General features: G+C 42.6%; 1 protein-coding gene across 1 annotated transcript in view; it reads left to right on the forward strand.

The window, feature by feature from the left end:
* The first annotated feature begins 902 nt into the window (after window positions 1–902).
* LOC144822036 (CD5 antigen-like) overlaps window positions 903–13,178 on the forward strand; it is a 211,064-nt gene continuing 198,788 nt past the window's right edge. The window contains exons 1-2 of the mRNA XM_078679105.1: window positions 903–981; window positions 6,223–6,294. Coding sequence (XP_078535231.1) covers window positions 6,231–6,294 — 64 coding nt within the window. The 5' untranslated portion in view covers window positions 903–981; window positions 6,223–6,230. The remainder of the gene's footprint in view (window positions 982–6,222; window positions 6,295–13,178) is intronic.

The raw sequence follows: 13,178 nt of genomic DNA on the forward strand, positions 1-13,178 counted from the left end.
TTAGCTCCAAAAATCCTCCTTGGTGGTGTAACTGAGCCCCAAATGATTTGGCATTTCTGACGCTACTGAGTGAACTCCATATACCACCCCGAACAGAAGTCTGCAACACTCGTGCTTATGCACAGCGACAGTCAGTGCACTGTGCCCCGTCACATCATCAAACTTCACACACCTCAACAACATGTACCACATAATGCAAACCCAAATGGCTCTATCAATCAGGCGCTCTAAAGAGTGCCCATGTATACGATGGAAAGTGGAGCAGTTGACAAACACGCCAAGAGAAGGAGGCGCCATATAAATCATCAATTGGACCATCTTAGGAAGGGCATTAGGACACAAAAGAGGTATGGAGAGTGATATATACTCAGACCGGAATAAATGTCATTGTCAACTAACCTTGAGCATTTATAGAGATCCTATAGTCAATGTAATAAAAGTAATGTTACACTGACATTTCTAATATAGCATTAATGCAAGTCTGGATGGAGTCAGGAATGGAGCTAAGCATGAGCAACACTGAAAAGCAACAGGGACAGTTGAGACAGGGGTCTGTTTTCTTCCAAAGTAATAAAACCTTAGCTCATCCTTCAAAATATGTAGTTGTTTTGGTGGCTTCAATGGCAAGCCTCTGTTCTGTGAGTGTGTGTGTTTGAGTGTATGTGTTGGTGTGTGTGCATGTGTGTGTCTTTGTATGTTCATGCCAAAGATGATTTTTCCCTAAACACTCAGCCTAGGTAGGTAATGCGTTGATGGGATCCAAATAGTGGAAAACATGAAGGAGGGTGGAGTTAAGGTCAGTCTTGAAGCTACAAATGATTGAAACAAATGGGGAGATGATTGGACACTGGAGGGTGGCAGATCCCTCCCCACATGCAGGGTCAGGTATATAGGGGCAGTCTGCCTCAAATTAAACTTTAGAGCATCCCGCCATCACCTCACATCACTTGAGTACCGTACAGACCTGTGGAGCTCCGGAGAGTGAGTATTATGTTTCTCAATCCCATAGGACAAGCTGGGAGAGATTAGAGAGACGACTCCAGACAGGGAATGAGTCTCACCCTGGGGAAGAGATTGGGATGTCCAGAATGTGGCATGTTCCACAGTATGAGGAAGAAAGGAACATGTCAGATATGAATGGAGATTACCAACAATTAATATGGAGTATTTAACTCCACAAGAAAGATATGGCAGATGGCAGCTCTGGAGATAACGAGGGAGATTAGAGACAGTGTTTATGGGGTAAATCAGATTAGGAAAAGTGGGTATGGGGTATAAGAGATTAAAGGCAGCAAGAATGGGATATGTAACTTGATAAGAAAGAGAGGGTAGCATTGAAGGTTGTGCAGGAATATAGAGACAGTGAGTATGAGATCCGAGAGACTAGAGACGCTAAGTGTGGGATCTGGGAGATTAGAGGCAGTGAGTATAGAATACAGGATTACAGTATTGGGTACAGGAGATTAGGAAAAGTGGGTTTGGGGTACAAGAGATTAAATGTAGTGACAATGGAGTGCAAGTGGTTATAGAAAGTGAGTATGTGGTATATAACTAGATAAGAATGAGAGGGTAGCATTGAAGCTAGTGCAAGAGAATGGAGACAGTGAGTATGGGATCTGGGAGATTAGAGACAGTGAGTAAAGAAACCGAGAGATTATAGACAGTGAGAATGGGGTACAGGATTACAGACAGTGAGAATGGGGAAATGAGATGTGAGACAGTGAGTATTGGGTGTGAGAGATTAGGAAAAATGGGTATGGGGAACAAGAGATTAAAAACAGTGAGTATGGGATATTTACCTCAATAAGAAAGAAAGGGTAACATTGAAGGTAGTGCAGTGCAATTGAGACAGTGAGTATGAAATACAAGAGATTAGAGACAGTGAGTATGAGATCTGAGAGACTAGAGACAGTGAGTATGGGTTCCAGGAGATTAGATACAGTGAGACTGGAAAATTGGATATTAGACACAGTAAGTGTGGGATCTGGGAGATTAGAGACAGTGAGTGTGAGGTACAGGATATTAAAGCGAGTAAGTATAGGATCCGAGAGAGTAGAGACAGTGAGTATGGGGTATTGAGTTCAATAGGAAAGAGAGGGTAGCATTGAAGGTACTGCAGGTAAACAGAGACAGTGAGTATCGATCCAGGAGATTAGAGACAGTGAGTATGGGATCCGGGAGATTAGACACAGTGAATATTGGAACTGGGAGGTTAGAGACAGTGAGTATGGGATACAGGAGATTAGAGACAGTGAGTATGGGGTACAGGAGATTAGAGACAGTGAGTATGGGATCCGGGAGGTTAGAGACAGTGAGTATGGGATCCAGGAGATTAGAGACAGTGAGTGTGGGATCCAGGAGATTAGAGACAGTGAGTATGAGATCTAGGAGATTAGAGGCAGTGAGTATGGGATCCAGGAGATTAGAGACAGTGAGTATGGGATCCAGGAGATGATAGACAGTGAGTATGGGATACAGGAGATTGGAGACAGTGAGTATGGGATACAGGAGATTAGAGACACTGAGTATGGGTTCCAGGAGATTAGAGACAGTGAGTATCGATCCAGGAGATTAGAGACAGTGAGTATGGGATCCAGGAGATGAGAGACAGTGAGTATGGGATCCGGGAGATTAGAGACAGTGAGTATGGGATCCAGGAGATTAGAGACAGTGAGTATGGGATACAGGATTACAGACAGTGAGTGTAGGAAAAAATAAGTTAGAGACAGTGAGTATGGAGTACTTGAATTTATAGACAGTGAGTAAAGACTATTTAACGTGATAAGGAATGGACCGTAGCATTGGAGGTAGCGCAGGACATTACAGCCAGAGAGTGTGGGGTACAAGAGACAGTAAATATGTGATACAAGAGATTAGAGACAGTGTGAACGGGGTCTTTAACTCTCACAAATAAATGACAACATTATATATAGGGCAGGACACAGCACACATTTAGCACCATTGAGTACAAGAACATGCAACACAGTTTTTTTTCTTAAACTCCCTGAGAAATTGTTTAAGATGTGAATGCTGGAATGTAGATTTCCGACATCAAGCAGGTGGAATTTAACTGTCTACAAAGCAATGGAAGTGTCAAAGATAATTCAGACTCCCACACAATGAGCAGGAGGTATCTATCTCTCTGAGGGAGCAACCTCAGAGTGAGGAGGAGGTATTTACCTTTCTGAGGTAGTGATTGCAGAGTGAGTACTTACTTACTTCTTTATGCCAGCTACCTCTCCAGAGGTATGGGCCATTAACCAGGTCCTCCAGTCATCTCTGTCCTGGGTTTTCATTCAATCTGACTCCTGTCATAACCCATCTCCTTGCAGTCAGTCTGGAGGCCTTGCCACAGGTGTTTCTTGGCCTTCCCACTTTTCCTTTACCATTAAGGGTTGCAGGTGAGGGCTTGGCTGGGGCTTGCAGAGAGCGTGACCTATCCAGCTTCAGTGTCTTTTCATGATGGGATGAAAATTCTTCTGTCATAGATTGTTGCTGGTGGTGCTTGGCCAGTGCATGTGGAGGATTTTCGTCAGACAGGTGTTGAAGCTCTGCACTTTGTTGGTTTTGGTGACTGTTGTCCTCCAAGTTTCTGCTTGGATTTTACATTTGTGTTACCAAGCCTGGACTTTGCTGCGTTAGGTTCTTGGTGCTTCAGATCTTCTTTAGTTTAATGAAGCAACCCTTAATGGAAGAGACACGCCAACTCCAGCAATATAACATCACCATCCTCAGAGAGGCACAGAAATGGAGTGAAAACCCATTAACCCTGAGTAACAAGTTTTAAGTCCTGCAAGAACAAGAGGATGACTGAGACCCAGTAGTGGGTCAGTGAGAGAAGATAAAAAAACAGCAACATAAACCTGGCAGGAGTTACTGGGTCTCAATAAACACCGACAAAAAGAATGGATCTCCCCAGAGACTTTCTGTAACAGAGAAGGAATAGAAAGCTGCAGTCAACACCAGCTGAACAAGAGCAGAAAATGTGAAAGCCAAAGGCAAACACACCGAAGTCAACAAGGAAGCGTTGTCACAGACGCCCAAGAAGCAACAAGCCATGGAAACTAGAAATAACTCTACAACATAGCAATCCAGAAAGACCTGTTAATACAAAGCTGGGAAGACAATCATGTGTAACGAAGGCCAACAATGAAGATTGGTGAAGCACCCTGAAGAACTGGCAACCAACCCATGCCATAGTCTCCATCAGATATAAGGCCAGCTATTGAGAAATACGGCAAGAGGGTGCATAATTATGACTACATAATTACCTGCCTAATTCCTTTTTATAGGAGAGATTGTCTCCTTTAACAAAAAAAACAATAAAGGGTCATATCCATTAAGATGCCTATTTATTTAATTACGCAAGACCAAAGTGCATCATACACTTAAAAGCGCATTATGTAATGGTAGATGTGTTGTGTACCTTAAGCTGCCTTTTCGCTTTGATGCTCTCTCCCTCTTCTTCTTTAATATCCCTTTTGCCATAATTACTGTGTTTCTCGTCCCAGTAAGTCTGGCTTTGTTCAACCCCATCCAGTTTTTTCAAAATTAAAGAACATGAGTTTGAACTCTCCTTTTGTGGGGGTTTGCCTCACCCCCACACCCTTGAATTACCCATCACCCCCTTGGTGAAGGATTGCTCGTGCTTCCCTCCCTACCCCAACTTTGCCTAGATGCCATTGTGTTGCACCCCTTCTGCGTTCAACCTTGCACTCTTCCCAGAATTGGATTCCAGAGTGTCCCTCCTCTCTGCAAAAATCTAGCATGGTATATCAGGTCTAAACAGCTAACCAATTTTAGAATTCTAATTAGACAATTACATAAGAAGTGATCTAATATTAGAAAATCAAAGGAATTGGCCCTTTGCTAAGACTTTAAGTTTGGCTTGTTGGGCTATTGATGCCTGGGTACCCTTAAGTAAATCAATCATTTTCACAAGTTGTCTTCATTGTATGCAGTTACTGCTGACATATGAGAAAAGATGTTAGATTGGAATACTTCTGGAGTTGAAAAAGTTCTCTTTGCTATGGCCATGATTAATATAGAATCCTTAATGCGATAGTATGCAAACACCAAAAGTATTGTGCCGGGGTATTTTGCATTTGCATGTCTGTGAGCTCTAGTAATTGATAGATCCCCATCCAGGTCTGCCATAGTTTTTTTCAAAGGTGACTTGTCCATTTCATTGCTTGAGTGTCCTCACAACCCTCCTGAATGCCCACCAATCACAGGTTAGAGCTTCTATTATAGTTCTCTAAAGCCTGTAGCTTGTTTTCGATCTGATTTTCGCTTTTCCCCAGTTGGATGACTTCTTGCTGCATACCCGCCACCTTATCCTCCATCTCTGAAACATGTTCCTCGGCCTCTTTCAACCTCACCGGGGTAGAGCACATATTTCCCACCAATTTTGACAGTCGTTCATGGAGCGCTGCTATTTCTTGTGCTTGTGATGCGTTCAAGTCTGTGTTTTCTCTAAGTATGGAAGCAAGCATGCTTTTCACAGATTCCCCACCATATTCTATCTCTGCTGATTCTTGTGTTAGACTTTTGTCCTGTATACTCACCCCTATCTCTAGGGAGGATACATGTCTACCTTTAATACCTTTATACTTCGAAGAAGTGGAGGTTGTAGGCAGGCTAACTTGAATGCAAGCGGACTTGAAAGTGGATTAGTTAGTCTGGTGGTTACTGCTGTCTGCACCTAAACTTGTGCCGGGGTCTAGGTCTGAACTAGAGTGAATGTTTGATGGGCTGACACGGTTTCAGATGTGTGGTACTTGGTAGGACTGCCCTTCTGCCAAAAGCAAGGGCCGGTAATCTAACCGGAGATGAGCTCGACCTGCCCAACTACTCGGTGCGGCACACTCACCTCGCTTGGTTTGGGGAAGCGCAATTCAGCCATCCAGCAGCCGTCCAGCAACTGTCCAGCAGCTGTCCAGCAGCCCAGGGTTCAAGCCACTTAATAGCCTCTTGCAGGGATTCCGATCGTCTGATTCTGTTTTCTATTAGTGGATTTTAGCTTGCCTCACCGGCACAAGTCCCTAGCATAGGCTCACATGCGAGTCATTAACCCCACTACAGAAAAGGAGACATTTTCACCTTTAGATGAAGAATACCCAAAATTATGGAAGCTATGATGTAATCAATTGAGAGTGGCTAATGCACAAGTGCAACTGTGACATTCTGAATAATATTGACAAAGTGTACCCTCTCTTTCAGATCTTCAAATGTGGGGGCACATTGTGTTCCTTCTTCTTGCCCTGAGGGTGTCCGCATTTTGTCCTGATTGTGGTGAGTGCTGTTTGTCCGACAGGTTAATGACACACACAGTCTGATGATTTACTGTGTGTATGCTTTTATTGTAAGTTTTGTGCAGCAAAAGCATTTGTCACCTCATATCCTCTCCAGAGCACCAGAAAAAGCAGAGAGACTGCTTGATGGCTTGGGGACAGAGAAGTACAACTGCCGGAGTGACAAACTATAGCATAGCAATATTGTATCTGAACATATTATGTACCACAGTTAAGCTTAATATTACATTATGTAGGAAAGTGCCATTTCTGTATGGCCACCCTAATTATTTTTCCCCAATGCTGATGGTTAGGCCATTGTACTGTTCTGTCCACATGAGGTATCCACACCAAATTTGCGTTCTTTTCTTCCAACATCATGGGGACTTTAAAGGTACACAGGGTTTGTGGATTCCCCTGGAGGAGACCCAGAAATTATCCAAAATATATTTTACAAAAGGGGGAAAAAGTGTTGCTGAAGAAAGCATCTGTTTTTTCCCCTGCAAATGGTTTAAACAAAGGGTTTGTAGTGCTGAAATCACCATCTTCCTAGCTTTTAGAGACAGACTGACTTTGTTTTTTGTGCTTTCAACCTCTATCCAGTTAATGGTAGAAATAGGTGTGCAAGCTATAATGGATCCGGATAGCTAGGTACTTCTGAAAAGTAGACACAATTATGAATTCAGCAAGGGGTCATTTGTGTAGATCCTTCAAAATTTCTTTATAGAAAATAAGAAAAAATAAAATGAGTTGAAAAACAGACATGTTTGCGCCTTTTCCACCTGTAACTTCTTCAAAGTTTGACAGATGTTTTAAAGCAATATACCATTATATCTACTGAACCCTTCTGCTTGTGGGGATATATAGGATTTGTAGGTTCACCAAGAACCTGAGCAGCCCAAAGCCAATAACTGAGCTGGGTCTAGTAATAGTTTTTCATTGTGTATCGGGTATATAGTAAGGATGGGTGGAATTTGCGCAGTCGTGCTATGCAAAGCCCCGCGAAACGGTAAAAAATCTCTGCGAGCATGCAAAAATTCCGCGGACACGCAGAATTGCTTTTTCCGCCCATTTGCTAAGCTTTTTTCCTGTTCGCGAAAGCTGTTTGCGTGTTCGGGGAGAAATATCTTGCGAACATGCATTTTGAAAGTGTGGGTACAAGCAAAAAATTCTGCATACCCACAGATCGCAACATTTTTGACAATTCCGCATTCTCCGCAGGACGCAAAATTAATCAACGGCCGCAAATTCCGTGAGCAGAACGGAATTTACCGCCCAGACCTATTATATAGCAATTCATTTGGTACAGTATAAAGCGTGTAAAATAGTTATCAAGGCCACATCTGTATTTCCAAAATGGGAATACAATTTAGGGCCACATGTATCAATCGTTTTTGTGTGCACAAAAGGGCTGTAGCAGGGATTCCGTTATCCTACAGAACTGTGCATAGAGACTTGGAACCTCAGTGAATTAGGGTGTACCAAAACTCACCTTAGTACCCAAAATCCCTTACCAAGCTAGCTACAGTGTCTCATTGGTCATCACAAACTCCCAATTCTTAGACAAACCAGAACATGAACTTAGAATACCTCAGGTCACGTGGAACACATGAACACTCTTTTGTTATACAATCATTTCAATCCAGAACGAGGAGAAAATAAGGACGCGTGCACATTTGAAATGTTTATTTACTAACGCAGTGTTCTCAAACGCAGTATCTTAGATAATACAAGCAAACATATTATAAGAAGCAAAGCTATCAGCATAGTTACTAGTCCATAGAATGCAAAAGGTGACAACATGCTATAATGCTGAAATGAATAGGGTTTAAAAACACCTAATTCTCACCCTCCCTATCTAGTATATTATATTATATCTAAGAAGGTCTCTTTGGGTTTTAGCAGGGTGGCCCCATACCTCAAGACCCTAGTGGTAAGGGAATCACATAATCTTCTACCAGCTCTCTGCATGCGAAGCACCATCAAGTGTGTAGTCTGCTGTGTGTGGAGCAATATAAAACGCGCCTAAAGCCAGAATTTGGGTGCCACTTGCATGTATGTTATGTCTAGGAAGATGCGAAGATCAGACCTCACAACAACACCGTGTCGAGTTATCCTTGAAGGCCTCAGCACTCACTGTACAGACACAGTTTACCAAGCAAAGCTGATATCAGAGCAATAACATATTATTCTTGCGTAAATCACAACGCTCTACTAGGCTGAAAGCTAAAACAACAATTATGTGTCATGTGCAGAATCAGCAAAAGGTAAAATGGCGTTTAAACATTTAATAAGCCCATGCTAACTTAACACAGCATATAGGCAATGAGTAACTATATGACATCCCCGCATGATCCGAGCACGGATAAGATAAGATAAGATAAGAAAAGAAAAGGCAAGGGGCTCATCATGAAAGCAGAGTTCAAGAACGATCAGCCAGGTCAAATTTAGAATAGGTAGAAAAAATGTTTTCGGCAGCCAACAAAAAAATTCCAATTTGACAATTTAGTGCTCAGTTTTACTCAAGTCAATAGGTCTGGGTGGTAAAAAAAATTCTACATAATTTTGAAAAAAAACATGTTCAACCAATAACGGAATGTCATCAAAGGCCTTAAATGCGCTCAGGCTAGGACTGAATATGCAAAATAAGCAGCAACAGCCTCCGGCAGAAAGTCACTGTCATCATCCGAAAACAGTTCAGCCATCCAATTTAATAGCGGGAAAGAACATACGTGCTCTTCAAGTACCGGAGTCTCTAGCATCATCAGAGGACAACTCGGTGGGTTCTCAATAAAGCTGTGTGCCAAGAAATCTTGCGCTGCTGTGAGTATGTTCCAACGACCCATTAGTCCATGCATCGCTGCCAAGGCCATAATCCTTTCGTCAGAACAAAACAACTCATGAGCAACTAAGGGACTCATCAGTTGATTAAAATCCACGTCAGAAGACACCATCTTGCAGAGACACAAATCAAGGGCCCACTCGAAATCGCAGCTCAGGCAATGAAACACAGGCTGGACACATGTGAAATAGGAACATCGAACCGATACTCCATATGCTGCGCTTAAGGTGATAAGCGGCAGCGTGCCATAGTATTCAAGCATCCTGTTGGGAAACAGTGCCAGGTGGGGCTGCGCGTCGTGTAACACAGGATGGGCATCCATTTCTAATAAAACAAAAAATCACCAGAACGCCTGCAGCCAGCACCAGCAAAACAAGAAATCCACCAAATAAGCTTGAAAATATCGAATGGAAGAAAGCAGGAATGACTCCAAATATCTTTTCAAATGTAGTCACAAGACCACTGCTAACTATCTTAAAAAAGTGTGCGAGGCCAGAAGTGGAGGACAAGTTAAAGATTGAATGAATCAGTTCACTGAAATGCAATGGCAAGTCAGTATTTAATAACGCCTGCACCTCTGTGCGGGTGTTGGCTACGTGAAGGACAAATGTTTCACGAGCTGAACTCAGGGCCACTTCTTTTTGGGACAAAAGGGCTCTTATTCTACTCATTCCATTGAACTCTGCCGTCAAGGTTGGAATCCGCGGCCAGATGGAAACATCCGAGTTCCCATGTGGAGGAGGATACAAAACATTTTTGCAGCAAACCACACATTCGGACACTGTAACCACATAAGCAATACCTCTAATTAACCAACAATAATCCTCATTATTTAAAAGTAAATAACTGCAGTTTGCCAGTAATGTGAAAGTGGGGATGATTGCGGGAACGGGAGTACTTTTCAAAACACAGGCTAAATTCGGACGTTCTTGGTTACAAGAACCATGTAATTGAATATGTCTACACATTAATGAGTGATCTGGTGTTTCTGTGCACTCTTCACCTTTAAGATAAACTTCCTGCCCATCTTTAAGGCATCTGTAAGTAAAAGGAAGCGACCAGGCTTCATGGAGATATGAACTACCCAGTGGTTCGTATCGGCCTAATGCAATATATCGCATACAATTTGTAAATTTAAACAAAGCAAATGGTAATGTATTTAACCCGTGGATAAGCCACGTTGCTGCAGTGGCATCCACCACAGAGAACGGTAAAGACTCCAACCTTTCAATGTGTAACATGGAAAAAGACGCATCTCTCATTGAAAGTAAGCGCTGCTTGTCAGTCAAATTACAAGGGGCAAAGAGGGAGGAGACATTCATGTAATTCCAAGGCACTTTTCCAGACTCAAGCGTCTGCAGGGTCCACGCAAATTGCATAATCGAACGCAATTAATTTTGACCATGGTATAACATAGACACTTCGTCTTGCACAATATCAACCACAGAAGACACAATATTATCTAACGTGTAAATGCGGGAAGAAAGCATGTTAATGCTATTATCTATGCGCTCAGGCTAGGACTGAATATGCAAAATAGGCAGCAACAGCCACCGGCAGAAAGTCACTGTCATCATCCGAAAACAGTTCAGCCATCCAATTTAATAGCGGGAAAGAACATACGTGCTCTTCAAGTACCGGAGTCTCTAGCATCATCAGAGGACAACTCGGTGGGTTCTCAATAAAGCTGTGTGCCAAGAAATCTTGCGCTGCTGTGAGTATGTTCCAACGACCCATTAGTCCATGCATCGCTGCCAAGGTCATAATCCTTTCGTCAGAACAAAACAACTCATGAGCAACTAAGGGACTCATCAGTTGATTAAAATCCACGTCAGAAGACACCATCTTGCAGAGACACAAATCAAGGGCCCACTCGAAATCGCAGCTCAGGCAACGAAACACAGGCTGGACACATGTGAAATAGGAACATCGAAACGATACTCCATATGCTGCGCTTAAGGTGATAAGCGGCAGCGTGCCATAGTATTCAAGCATCCTGTTGGGAAACAGTGCCAGGTGGGGCTGCGCGTCGTGTAACACAGGATGGGCATCCATTTCTAATAAAACAAAAAATCACCAGAACGCCTGCAGCCAGCGCCAGCAAAACAAGAAATCCACCAAATAAGCTTGAAAATATCGAATGGAAGAAAGCAGGAATGACTCCAAATATCTTTTCAAATGTAGTCACAAGACCACTGCTAACTATCTTAAAAAAGTGTGCGAGGCCAGAAGTGGAGGACAAGTTAAAGATTGAATGAATCAGTTCACTGAAATGCAATGGCAAGTCAGTATTTAATAACGCCTGCACCTCTGTGCGGGTGTTGGCTACGTGAAGGACAAATGTTTCACGAGCTGAACTCAGGGCCACTTCTTTTTGGGACAAAAGGGCTCTTATTCTACTCATTCCATTGAACTCTGCCGTCAAGGTTGGAATCCGCGGCCAGATGGAAACATCCGAGTTCCCATGTGGAGGAGGATATAAAACATTTTTGCAGAAAACCACACATTCAGACACTGTAACCATATAAGCAATACCTCTAATTAACCAACAATAATCCTCATTATTTAAAAGTAAATAACTGCCGTTTGCCAGTAATGTGAAAGTGGGGACGATTGCGGGAACGGGAGTACTTTTCAAAACACAGGCTAAATTTGGACGTTCTTGGTTACAAGAACCATGTAATTGAATATGTCTACACATTAATGAGTGATCTGGTGTTTCTGTGCACTCTTCACCTTTAAGATAAACATCCTGCCCATCTTTAAGGCATCTGTAAGTAAAAGGAAGCGACCAGGCTTCATGGAGATATGAACTACCCAGTGGTTCGTATCGGCCTAATGCAATATATCGCATACAATTTGTAAATTTAAACAAAGCAAATGGTAATGTATTTAACCCGTGGATAAGCCACGTTGCTGCAGTGGCATCCGCCACAGAGAACGGTAAAGACTCCAACCTTTCAATGTGTAACATGGAAAAAGACGCATCTCTCATTGAAAGTAAGCGCTGCTTGTCAGTCAAATTACAAGGGGCAAAGAGGGAGGAGACATTCATGTAATTCCAAGGCACTTTTCCAGACTTAAGCGTCTGCAGGGTCCATGCAAATTGCATAATCGAACACAATTAATTTTGACCATGGTATAACATAGACACTTCGTCTTGCACAATATCAACCACAGAAGACACAATATTATCTAACGTGTAAATGCGGGAAGAAAGCATGTTAATGCTATTATCTACAACTGCAAGCACTTTTTCTAAATTAGCTAGATCAATAGCTCTAAGGCGTGTAGCCGCCTCAATCTGTGATGTTTTCCAGATTTCATTGTAAATCGCATATATCTATCTTTTCGGTCTACCACTAGCCGGGCCTTTTATGAAATCATTAAAATCCACATCATTAGTCAGCTTGGATAGATGCAGTTTAACCGATGCCAAGATAGGATGTTTGAGCCAATTCTGACATAATTTCCCTACTGAATAAGTGGTGACAGAGTGGTCAGTCTCAAAACGGGGATCAGTCCTGACTTGTGTAAATCCATTTTCTAAACCCAGAAAACGACGTTGGCATGCATCAGCACTTCTGTGCCATATCAGCCAAACCTTTGGATCCAAACCGGATATGTTAACCCCATCTTTTCCAACTTTACCCCTTTAGACTGTTTCCCCGCTCTTCCCTTACACTGGTCAGACCATTTTCTCTTGAAATTTAGTTTGTCCACTCCTGCTGTCCCCATCTTCCCAAACTCGACAACAAAGTCCGGTAAGAGGAACTGGAAAAAGCTGGACTTGAACCATCTCAAATCTGCCCTCGATTCTTCTCCAGCAATTGACGTATTAAACACGGTTGATATGGAGATAGTATCTTGTAGGATCAATACGTGGCTTTTGAAGGCCATAGACACTTGCCTACCAGTAGCCTATAAAAGATCGAATGCCCATAAATCTCCTGCGCCGTGGTTTAACGAATCTCTTAAAGTTAACAAATCTAAATGTAAACGTCTGGAACGCCTCTGGAGGAAAGATTACTCTTTTGAGGCTG

Source organism: Lissotriton helveticus, chromosome 3_1 (assembly GCF_964261635.1).
Source record: "Lissotriton helveticus chromosome 3_1, aLisHel1.1, whole genome shotgun sequence".
Lineage (NCBI taxonomy): Eukaryota > Metazoa > Chordata > Amphibia > Caudata > Salamandridae > Lissotriton > Lissotriton helveticus.